This window comes from Antennarius striatus, chromosome 17 (assembly GCF_040054535.1).
Source record: "Antennarius striatus isolate MH-2024 chromosome 17, ASM4005453v1, whole genome shotgun sequence".
In the NCBI taxonomy this organism is placed as follows: Eukaryota; Metazoa; Chordata; class Actinopteri; order Lophiiformes; family Antennariidae; genus Antennarius; species Antennarius striatus.
In genome coordinates, this window is record NC_090792.1 from 10890884 (window position 1) to 10903949 (window position 13066).

General features: G+C 40.7%; 1 protein-coding gene across 5 annotated transcripts in view; it reads left to right on the forward strand.

Moving 5' to 3' along the window:
- The window catches only part of kif26ab (kinesin family member 26Ab), a 68154-nt gene that overhangs the window by 16938 nt on the left and 38150 nt on the right, over positions 1-13066 (forward strand). For 4 of the 5 annotated variants that reach the window (XM_068338359.1, XM_068338363.1, XM_068338361.1 and 1 more), the window contains exon 3: positions 12351-12824. In XM_068338359.1, coding sequence (XP_068194460.1) covers positions 12351-12824 — 474 coding nt within the window. Of the gene's footprint in view, positions 1-6698; positions 6741-6839; positions 6866-12350; positions 12825-13066 lie in introns of those variants that run through there. The other variant, XM_068338364.1, reaches the window with a different exon arrangement.

Genomic DNA, 13066 nt, shown 5'->3' on the forward strand with positions numbered 1-13066 from the left:
AGATTGTATAAAGAACAAAATCCTCGGAACTCAGCGAAACTTCTGACAACCGCAAGGATATCTGTTCATTTCACAATGTGAAATGACAACAGCATCGCCTCTGTCTGCCTGAGTTGGCGTCACAAAATCCAGAAGAGAGATAGTTGTGTAAATTCTTTATTGTTTCTAGGAATAAGATGTACAGGCTCCTACATCTAATTTGTGTCTCTTCACAAAATTGGGTAAAGAGATTCAGGGTTCCCAGAATGTACAGATACACGGTGTCATAGTGATGAGGTGCAAAACACATTTGTTTACAACAAAAGCCCTGATTTAAATTATTAATATTCCCATCATCCTTAGTACTTTAGGCAGTATGATAGGAAGCAGATGTGTGAGTCTAGGAGATTTAACTCAGAGCAGGAAACTCAACTAGTTCAGATTACACATAGTGTTATCCCATTGTTCATTTGTTCAGTATAATTACACAAGTGTGGCGTTGAGATGTTTTCATTGCGGTGTGGCTGGATCTCTTTTTGTATAGGCCTATGGTTTTCTGTCATCTTGTTCATTATTAAAGTTAGAATATGTTTTTTTCAAGTTATAATTTTTTCCTCACACGAATCAATACTAATCTAAAATTTGAATGTTGGTTAAAAAAAGCTTTCCGACCCAAAACATTCCTCACCTTCTCGTTTCCATAGCGAACAAATGATTAGAGTTGCTTTTTTGTTGTAGGCTGTAAATCCATTAACAGGACACCATTGTTCCTGAAAGACAAGGTAGCAAAATGTGCAAGTGAAAACATTTTGATAAGCCGAGTATTTTCTTGGTAGGTGAATGAAAAACCCTTCAGACTCAGTAAGTGGATTAGGGTGCACTATTCTCCACAGAGATTGCTCAGCATACTTCCTTATCTCGCTGATGCTCAGCTGAATGTGTCTAGACGCCTCAATTAGCAAGAAACAACCCAATAACGATATAATGGTTATGTCTTATCTCTACCAATACTCTCACCAGCCTACAATATCTAATTTTTATAAACAGACAACATTTTTCCATTAATATAATCCTTCCAGACTGGAAGCCCCTGGGCTGATGTTTAAAATTCTATTATTAGTGATAATTATGTCCTCTGAGAAGTCGCTGGCATGGTAATGACATCTTTCATGATAAATTAGTATTCGCCGCTCACTCTGCTGTACCTACACTACGAGGTTTCACCAGAACGACTTCACAACTCCGCTGCTCCATTGTTCTGCTGACACGCAGCAGCTTTATGAGACACAAAGCGTGTCACTCCGTGAGATAATGCCGCGCAGACTGGCAGCAGATGGGACTCTCAGAACAGCTCACCTTGGTTTGGGATTATTTGTGCTTTGCTGTATGAACACAGCGAAGGAGGCAAAATGAGGCACTAACCTTTAGCTCATCTTGTAGTCCCCATGGCTTTGTGATGCTAATCAGTTGACCTGTTGTTCACATATCTGCATTGGCACAATGGCTGATAAATGAAAATAGAGATATCTGCCAAATAAAAAAAGTACAGCTCCACACAATAACCACTTACAGTATCTCATTATGTGGCTTCTCACCGCAGATTGAATAGAATCCCTCCATGAGTAGACAGTGGGAGGCAGACTGAAACTCCAACAGCAGCACAAAACTTGAATATTTATCCATATGGCAGCTCGCCATCATAATTACTGTTCCATCCACACCAAGGGGGGTGGGTGGGGGGTGGAGAATAATAGGACCCTCAACACATAACCATGTCATCCCTTCCTGAACGGTTTTGTTCATCACTATACCGTTATACGTCCTGCTCAAAAGGTCTTTGAAATTAAATATGGGAATATGAATGAAGACAATATGCTAATAAGGTTCTATACATTTATGTGCATGAAATAGTTTTAAATATTAATCTAAAAATAATGAATTCAAATCATGTTGCAATTCAGACTGACATTTTTCTTTCATGATTAACCATTCACTTGCCCAGTGGCACGTCCTGCTTTAGCGACTGTGACTGAATGCTCCAGTGGAGCTCAGCGTTTCTCTTTAAATAAACTGCAGCGACTGGAATGCTCCCTTTCCGAGTTAAATCGAAAATCCCTCCTGTTGAACAAACTGCAACCATCTAGCTGTGACAGAGGAGACAGAAGCAGGTGGCTGTCATCACCGAAAGGGGTTTTACTGTGAAGCACTGGTTGGGGCAATCATGTGAGGATCCTCTGGTCTGCGGCGAGTGGCACGAAAATAGATCTCTCAACCAGCTCCTGTGGACGGTTGAAAATACGACATACTGCTTCAGGAGTTCACTCTCCGCAGTAATGAAGACTTTGAAAACAGGAGAGTTTGGAGACTTCAAACCTCTGCCAAGGTTGGGCTTTCCCTCCAACTGGCCTCTTTTCTCCAGAAGTTATATCCTATTAATATCTAACACCTGTATTTACATTCACATGAAACTGTCAGCCTGACATAGGGAAAGACACAGGACAAACAGCTGTTCCACCAGGATTAGAATTTCCCTTCCACCAGGGCAGATTCTTTATACAATTAAGTCACATGCACCGATTCTAAAAGCCTCTTTGGGACAAAATCTTCATGCTAATTTGTCTGCAGTGTTTTGTGACGTATTGCTGACATTATGTTTCTAGTTGAAATTAAGAAAAGTGATGAAAATATTCCTGGATGCACCCCTTCATCTGAAATAACTAGGAGAGCGTCTAAAGGTCTCTGGTTCAATCACGGGTTTGACATTTTGGATTTGCACCCTGGGTGCTGCGGGGGCTGCTCACTATTCCTCTGGGATGGGTCACATGCAGAGGGAATTTCCCTACAGCATCAAATATGTGTAGAAAAAATAGTAAACATGAGGTCTTCTGTCAATGCATTTTTTGTCAACAAACACCAAACTCACTTGACAGTGAATTTATTTCACCTCTGACTGATAACGTGCAATTTTCACTTTTAACTCATGCATCCTTTTGGAAATGAGTAGATTGAGAGCAGAAAATGGAATATTAATGTGTTTTATTCATACACTGATTCCTCTGAGAATGTACCACATGACTTTTTTTTTCTCTTTACCCTCACACCACCTTGTCTTCGACCCCTTCCGCACAAAACTTCACCTACAGTTTCAAGCAACACTTGGCTCAGACGCCTGCTGAATATTTCATAATGCGCTCATTTTGGTTTGTTTCCACAGCCCAGGCCTGACTGGAAAAAGAGAAACTAACCTGAGAGTTTCTAACAGCCAAAATATTAGCTATTCTAATTAGAAGTGGACAAATGTTAATGCATATTCTAATCCAACATGTGTGTGTGCGTGTCGAGCTGACCCTGCCGCTGTCTGACTAACAACAGCTATGGGCAGGATAGTGGAAAAGCCTACAGAGAAAAAGGTATTCTCTTTCCCAGTTTATCCAGTGATGCAGCTGAGCATTACTTTTCTAATTTCTGACATAACTTATTGAGTTGAAATAATGATTAGTCCCCATCAGATGTCCGATGAAGACTTCTTTCTGTTTAAGTTCCTCTTTTCCCCCACCGTGAGTCCAGACTGGACCTCCCAACACATCTATCTCAGCCGAAGGCGGTGAAAGCTTGACGGGATCTGGGACCGAGACAGTGAAGGCTTCCTTGGGTACGAAGAGGAGAGGGAGAGCTGTTGGAAAGGGTGCAGAGGAAGAATGAAGTCTGTCCAAACAGTCTGAAAGGGGCTTGTTTTCTGTCTGTGCGTGAGTGAACAGGAAAAGGTAATTAACTGGCCAAGTGGCGAAAAGCTGGAGTGATGGATGGGTGTGGTGTAAAAAGACTACCACACAAACACACACACACACACACACACACACACACACACACACACACACACACACACACACACACACACACACACACACACACACACACACACACACACACACACACACACACACACACACGTGATTGCCCTTTTTCTCTCGCTAATGTAAAGCCTGGCTAAGTGAACCTTTTATGTAATTACACCTTTATAAAAACACGTGTCTCATGTGTCTCTCATGTGGGTCCCGGTAAGAGGAGCTACAACCACTTGCCCACTGATGAATGGTTTGGCCGTGTGGAGTGGTGACACGTTATTGTAAGGGGTCATTTATGGTTGCAGTGTGGGCAAAGACTTACGAATGATTACATTCAAGTCTATCTATGTTTAACTTGGATGTCTCTGGGCTCTATGGGCTTTTTATCTCTGATGGACAGAGACATCTGCTTCTGACAGAATAAGATGTAAGCTGCTACCGTAGCGTGCAGCCGGTTGTATCGCAGTCCAAGTGAGCCTGATGTGCAGTGACATATCTCACTAGATACCACAAATCAGTAAGACAACTGTTTTTTTTTGTGTTTTTTTTTTTTTGGTGGTAATTATTGTATCCCCTGTCAAAGAGCAGATTTTTCTTACCCTGTAATCATATGTGTCAGTATCCAGGACAGGTGGAGCTATCATGTGTTCCAAGTGTCACCAAGGGGTAAAGTCTATTTGCCTTTTCTGTCAGCAGTGAGTGATTGAGCTAAAGGGAGGACAGAACTGACTCGCACAGGCAGTCAGACTAACATCTGCCTCTGTGAGCTCCACATAAACAGATGCTTCATGCAGGGATACTTGGCTTTCTAATGGAATATTGATGCAAAAATTTGATGCGCCTCTTTAAACAAGGTTATCACCAGTTTGCTATAAAACAAGGTAATGTGTTCATTGTAAAGTTTTGTTGATTTTGTCGCAATTTGTTTTGTCTCATATGGGGTAATTGTAGCGAATCATTCACAGGAGGACATTTGATTTTTGAGTCTTTCAGTATACATACCAACAAATATAGAATATGCCTAAATTGGCAATTGCTTTTTTGTGGTTTAATGTTTATTGAGCAAAAAATTTTATTCTTGCAATTTACCAAAGTTTCTTTGAATTAAAAATTAATGAAATCACACAGGTGTCAAAGAGAAACATTAGCCTACGGGATGTGAGACAGAAGCTCATGAGAAGCAAGAGAGGAATTTTTTTTGCAACCGTAGCACTCACAAAAGCTTAACGTAAGATAATGGATAAGTGTGTAAATGTAGTTTAAATTAAAATACAAATCTCACATAGAAATGCTGGAATCAGCCAGAAATATTTCTTCATTATTTAATGGAATCTTGTTCTCTAATAAAACACCAAAGAATGACAAAAAAATTAAACATCCACATTTTTTTCCCTCACAAAGCCAAACAGGATGAATGAATTCATTACGGCAGCGGTATGTATTTTCTCTGAGGCTGTATTATCAGGTAGGTAACAACAGTGTTTCTGTGTTGCTGCTGTTTTGTTTGAAGATAGTCTTATTATAGGTTTGTTTAATCTTGTCCAGTCAGCAAACGAGGAAAAACATCTGTTTGATGTGATTTGGCGAACTGTCCCATTTTGTGTTCTACCAGAGGCATTCCCACAGAGTTAAATAGCATGCTAGTGTGACATCCTGGGCCATTGTCTTCTTTGCCTCCGAGCAGGCAGTGGTTAAATTTAATGGTCTGTATCCCAGATCTGCTGCTGCACTAAAAGCTTTACCTGATATCTAATCTGAGTCACAGACCTTCAAGCCCTCTGCTGCTCCAGGGGATCTGAGATCAGTTGGTCAGCTTGGAAAGGGAGAGAGAGAGAGAGAGAGAGAGGGAGAGGGAGAGAGAGAGGGATCAAGGTGGTGTGAATGGTTGAAAAAGGAGAATTACACCAATGGATGTGTTGCTCTTATCCTGGGAATGTAATCTGCTTAAACGTCCTGTGCTGCAAGGCCAGCAGCTGTTGTCATTTTTCTCCCTCTTGGCTGTCGGGGTGAGTCCAGCTACCTGTGGGAACGCAGGGCTCTTACACTCACTCCAAGAACCTGAACAGGGCTCCTGTGGTTTATTGGGGCCAATCCCTTTGAGACTCATAGAAATGGTGTGTGATTAAGGCCAGCGCTGTCTCTGGCCAAGTAAACAGAGAGGGCTCGGTTGCATCCTTACAGGGAATTAGGGCTGCCACCATTAATTGACTCGTCACGACTATGCCGACTGAAAAGCGTCGACAACAAAAAATTTTTTTAAAACTTTGTTTTTCACTCGAAACTAATGCTGCACTTCCAGTGCCGCTTCTGTCTTTCTGTCCTTGACCCACACTGCTCAGTAGTGGTCAACAGGGTTTGCCACGGACTCACCTGCCATCATTAAAGAAAAAAAAAAAGAAAAATGGAAGAAATAAGTTAAATGGTTATATTTATCCAGTGATGTGTATAATAAAATTATTTTCAATTTTAGGTTATTTGTACTCAAAATTGCTGAATTGTCACATTTACCACTGAAATACTGATTAGAGACTTGCGGTGGGGCACCAGCCAGCCGAGCCTCACCATGGATTGATCAATGACTCGGATAGCTGTGCTGGCATGCTATACAGTGAGACCGTAATGCTATCTCTCTATATGTCGCTATTAAAATGTTCAAACACGTTTGCTCTATGAAGTAAATTAACATAATTTAGCTAGTGTATGTAATGTAGTGTTTTTGTCAACAACTGTATGTGTGTAACGTTTTTCTTGAGTTGAGCGGTCCGGAAACCGCTGGGAGAAGGCACGAAGTCAGGCACACAGTTCTCGTGCCCCATGATAGGGGGCGCTGGTGATCTCAGGGATTCAGATGAGGAGTCTTCTTCCTTGGCTGCAGAAGAAGTGACAGCAAACTACTATCTTTAGTCAGCGAGTCAAGTACGTCCATTCATTTGTTTTCCGCTCGCCTTGCCTGACTATAAACATGGAGGATTACATATCTCATCTCAAAATTTCTTCTATACTTTTGTTCAGAAGGAGCGACGCATGGACTTCATTTATAAGTAAGCATAACATATAAACAAACATGTAGGTAAGAACATAACCTTTTTTTAAATTAGTTGTGCTTATTTTTGTGTTACAGTTTGTATGTGTAAATAATTCTGCTCTGAGACTTTTAAAATAACCCACTCACTGTTGATAATTAAATGGTGAATAAGCTACACTGTAGGTTCATATGTTTGTAAATCTGATTATGATGAAATCAGTTCCTCACCAGTCATGAACCTCACCGCACGTCCCTGCTCTGGTGTCATGGCTACCTGATGCCAACAGAGCTCAAATGTGTGGAAACATTTTAAGAAAACAAAAGAGATGAGTGTGTAAAGCAATATCTACAAGACAGAACTTGCCTTCCATGGCAGCACAACCGTGATGCACGAGCACCTGAAAAGGAAGCACGTTATTAGCTGCTAATATTAGCGTAAGCAGAATACTAACTTACTTCTTACTTATATAGCTGTAAACCTTAACATTAGTGGTGATGATTTGATTCATTTGCCAGCCTTTGCACACATATTTAATCCTAATGTTAATAATAATAAAAAAATAAAAAAAATAAAAAAAAATAAATAAATAATAATAATAATAGTAATAATAATAAAAATAATAATAATAATTCCTTAGTTACAGGCGCCTACCTTGTTGTTGCTACGTTTGATGTCAAAGACAAATTAAGGAAAGAATAAAACGTAAAAAAATATCCTGAAGTATTTATTTTTGTGCTCGGCTGTTTGCACTTTATGCTACAGTTGTTTGTTGCTACAAGCATATTTCATTAAAGGTTAAATGAACTATCATCTTAATTGTCTTCATTTTTAGTCAGCACATACCATTAAACAACTCAAACTTAAAAACTACTGATGGTTATATAAGAGCAGCTTCGTTCTAGTGCGATAAGGTGTATTTTTTACATTCAATTTCCGTATAATCCAATTAGTCGACTAATCTCAAAAAATAATTGGGGATTAGTTGATTGTCAAAATAATGGTTTGTGGCAGCCGTACAGGGAAGCATAAAATATTCAGGTGTTGACAGGGCAAGGTTTGTCTGTTGTGCATTAATAGAAACCGTAACCCAGCCTGTTTCCGTTTAATTAAAGGTTACAGGGTCACAGTGGATCGAGGAATAGAAAAGTTCTACAATGCTAAAGATAAAGTGTCAAATGACTGATGCCTAAAAAAGCAACAACGATCAACATGATTATTAAAATTATTGTGACAAATATTCAGATTGGGTTGACAAGCTGTAACATTTCACTTTATTTTTTCATTATTATGGATGCGTGTTCATACGTTTTTAAAATTTTTTCTTGTCTTCCTGTTCTGCTGCAGTGGCTCACAGAAGCTTTTTTTGTGTGTCTGCAAAGTATCTTTCAAGTTCAATAGTAGGGGAAAATGTGGTTCCCTGTGTTTTACCTTCAGTTGAGCATTCCTAAAAGTCTCCTGCACTTTAAATTCCTATTACGTTCCCTTGATTGAAGATATAAGGCATTTTGCTGCTATATCTGGCCTTGTACTCAACATCAGAAGCACTTCAGACTGAGGAAAAAAAAAAAAATCAAAAGGTAGTTTCACTTTTTCCTGTGCTGATGAGACAAGGTAAATGATGGGGAAAAATGCTATGTGGGACTTCTGCCCGGTTGTGTTTGTGCTCGAAGGATCCATGAGAGAGAACTCATCCACGTCTTACTGCCTGGCGCCGCATTCATAAGTGGTTACAGTTGAGCTTGTTTTCATCAGCCTCTGGGCATGGACTGTCTGTGATGACACTCTTCATCAACTCAGAGAGAGAGACAGCCAGTTAGCTGGGTGGCTCTGTCTCCTGCTGCTCCTGCCCTGGTTTTCATCACAGTTAGTATGAGGGACAGAGACAAACCCGGGTCTCTAAGGGCTGCAAGGGGCTCATTCTACAGGCATGTCGTTCCCTCCCAAGTGTGTTCAGCACACCTCCTTTCCATAATAAGGCCGTCGCATCTGACTGCATTCGTCCCCAGAGTTGAATAAAGATGACCACTGACAGGCAGTAAACCAACACAACCACCCACAATCCTCCATGCTAGGGTCATAACCTCAGCCTTCCCCCACGTCGTCTTATACCTGCTTGCGCGGTTTGACTCTCTCTATGGGTTGAAAACCACAACCATCTCCTGCTTTATGAAGAACAATAGGGAGGGTGTCAAAGCCCTTCACCACCAAAGGGAACCCTTTTGAACATTCATATTGTGTTGATGCCATGTGGTACATACTTCTGTGAAGCAGTGGTGCTCTTCACACCCACTTGCACCTGTCAGTAATAGATCACATGGATGATAAAATAAACAATATGGCTCTGGGGCTGGGTGCACTCATGCATCAGATGTTTCACGTTTTCCACTTTATGCTCAGGCACAAACTCTCCAGCATTTAGCTTGATAGCATAAACATGAGAGCAGTTGGCTAAAGCTTACATTGTAATTTTTCAGCAAGCTTTACTGTGTTTAAATTATTCATGTCCACCACCCCTTGCATGAATGATGTGCGAAATATCGAACTATTTGGATGAAGCTTTTTTTGTATATATCTTTCTCCATCATATATAGATGGATTCTATGATTGGGTGTAGCTTTCCATTTCATCATACTCTCATCATTCCCCTCTACACCCTCAGCAGCATCCTCATCATCCTCTTCATCAGTGCCATCAAAGTCTTCAGCCTTGTGGCCGTGACCCTTTATTCACTCCAGTGAACATAAAGCTTACAGCCATCTTTACAGGAGGATTCTAACCTCTGGAACCCGAATAGCAGATGGGCTCAGCTTTGTGTGTCTTTTTATTAGCTCCCCTAAATCAACACCTAACAATGCATGGAGAGAGAGAGGGAAATTGATTTCTTCCATATAGCAGTGCCCTGAGGTTGGTAAGGGGTAGTTGGAGGGTAAAGGGTGAGGGGTGATGGAAGGGCGGAGTTGACTGGTTATGACTTTGCTTCAGTTTCCTGTTTAGGATGCAGGTATATCAAGCCTGGCAAGTGTGAAAATGACATCCATTGCTGTTTTCTAAGTCTCATATTTATCTCCATTTTGCCATAGTTTGTTCCATATTATTTCAGATCTGCCCCATCTTATGCATAAATATCCAGCCTGAGTATAGATACAAAGATTTTGCGTCACGATCCAGCATCATGAAATAAATTTTTTCAAATTATTTTTGTCATCATAGTCATATCATAAGCTTCCTGTGTATAAATGTGCGGCATTTTCTACATCCTATAATTTCTTTACTTGTGCTTGCATCCTGCCTGTGTTTGCCCATGCGTAAACTAAGAATCTAGTATAGTAAATCAGTAACCAGGATCAGCCAGTTTAACTCAGGCAGTTCCTTTGTGTGGTCTTTAAGTGAAGTGATGATATGGAGATTATTCTTACCTCTCAGTATACAGTGAGTATAATTGAGAGAAGAGGATTCAAAGGACAGGGCTAGTTGGAGGAAATTGATTCGCTGTGGCGACCCCTGAAGGGAAAAGCCGAAAGGAAAAGAAGAAGAGTATACAGTGAGTATAATGATGTAAATACACTTGCTGTCCACTTTTGAGATAAATGGGATATGCAGAGATGATCCACGTTGCTGTATGATCACACTTTATTTTGTTTTCATTGGGAGATTGAGACTTGACTTAGAGTCCCTCAGCCAGTCTATAATACCTCCTGTCTGTGTTAGCTGTGTTAAGTGAAACTGCATTAAGGAAGAGGATTGCTGTTTCCCTCCTGCATCACTCCTCCTGATCACCTCAGAGGTTCCACGGAGCAAAGGCCTCATAAACATTTATGTATGGGCTGTGGGCTCATGTCTTAGGCCACGACTCCACTGGGCAGGAGTCTAGTGCCCCTTTATGCCTCTTAAGAGACTGTGCTGTCTGTGTTTGTGTGTGTATAAGTGTCTGTGTTGGTTCATATTTTGTGAAAACAAAGAGAAAGTTATGTTTGGCCCTCACTTAGGATTTGAATAGTTTGCTGATAGCTCTGCGTGCATCCAGGTTCCTGGAGGAAATATTTATTTTCACATTTGGTGGATTATCATTTGTTTTCATGCTGGGACACCTATCATATGTAAATATATGGCTGTGGGCCTCAGAGTCTCGTCAGCTGTTGTTTTTTTTGTCATTCTTCCCAAGTAGAGATGAACACCCTAGGGAGTCCTCTTAGGGATGTAGTAAAAGGACAAAACTCCACTGGACACCGTCTCTAAAAGAAAACAGACGTCTCCTTTCTACATCTTTACAAAATAAATAAAAGATACATTTCATGAGATTTTTTTTTGGAAGGTCTGTTTGATCTGCTGGAAATCCCTCTAAGCCTTTTTCCAGAGTTGTCTCCTAACGTTTGCTTTGTTTGGTCTCAGCTCCCCTGCAGAAACCATGAAATGATCATGAGTTTGGTGAACAGGATAGCAGTCATAAGCGGCATGCAAGTGAAGCATCTCCATCTAAATAAACAACCCAACCAAAAAAGAATGCATGGTTGAATTATGGAGTGAGGGTCTCACAGGGACCACACTGCTGGCAGACCACTATTATGTCTGAGAAAGAACAACCATCAAACCTTTCAAAAGAAACAAGTGCTTCTGAAAAAAGCTGGTATCTTGGCCAGATTTTGTAAATACTGTTGTGTGCAAAGTTACACGTTCCAAACAGTTTACGCTTTCAGAAAAAGCTGATGATGACAGGACTGCAAGCCTGTCAGATTCGTAAATAAATGCTATTATCTCCAATGCACACATTCAGAATTGTAAAAAAAAGAAAAGAAAAAAAGTCAGAACCGACACTTTACTGGTTCGTAAACTAGCAGCGCATTAAATTTGGAACATGTGACATTCTATGAAGATTAGATTAGATGTACTTTAATGATCCCACACTGGGAAATTCACATGAAGCATCTTCTTGCGGGATTATCTTACACTGCATGCTACAAGAACACATGGCATACTGGTGGCCCTTACAACATCACCTTAGCAACACAACAGCATCACAAATGGATTGATTATTTAATTAATAAAAAAGAAATAAAAAATTTATATTCCAACCTGTGAAATAATTTTGTGCATTATTTGTAACATGGTGTGAATACTATGTTAAATAATGTTCATTTTAACTTAATTATAACCTAATTTTTTTGAAGTGCTGCTTTAGTTTGATATTTAATGTTTGTCAAACCTGCTATACATTCACAAAAAGTGCCATGGTGGCGGAGTTACCCGGTTGGCAGGGTTTGCTGGGTGGAAGCATCCTCTGGTGACAGGTTAGAAGGTTGGGAAGGACTTTTTTCACAACAGCCAAGCAACCAAGCAAGCAAGCAAGCAAGTCTATGGATAGATCCTAATTCAATGCATTCCAACTGAAATGCAAAAAATAGCGTGAAAGCTTTTAAGCTCCAGCTAAATTCACAGAGCTGTGATGAGACTGTTGTCCATGGGGTCAAAGCGTCAATCTTCTGTATGTTTTATGTCTCCATAGGACCCTGGATATGCAGCCTTCCTCTTTGAGCAGCTCCAAACACCAGTGAGCCATGAAGCTGGTGTCACCTGTTGCCAGGTTTGCTCCACATCTCTCCACCAACTGAGGCAGGAGGCCTTGCAGATGCTCCACGCTCCCATCCCCACCTTCGGTTCAGACATGGCAACCCTACCTGCTAAGTCCTTTTTACCACAGCCTGCCAGATTTACTGGGTCGTCTTCCAGTGCCCATGCAAAACAACTGTCCAAAGTTCAGCCTGGGCTCAACTCAGCTCTGCCCTTGGGGGAGCAGCACAGGCTGCCAGGCTGGTCGCAGAGCCCATCGGTCTCTTCAGGGCCTAAGGCAAGTGTCCAGGTTACAGTGGCAGGAGAACTAAGTGGATCTCTGAGCTCTGTCACCATTCAGGCACAGCAGTACCTTGAAGGCATGTGGAGCATCTCCAGGGTCAACAACTTTCTCCCTCAGCCTAAACCGGTATGTTTTCAGTGTGTCCTATATCACCGTTATGCTACATTTCATACATTTTAATCCATTCTAGAGTATTTGGAACAGTAGAATGAGCTCAAATCCAAATTAGACAACTCCTCACTGCTGTGTTACTTTTTTTTTTTTTTTTTTAATTTTGAGGACATTCTGACCATCATGTACTTGAAAATGAAAAAGCCAATTTTAGATTTGTGATTCATTAAACTAAGTTGAAAAATAAATTGTAAATA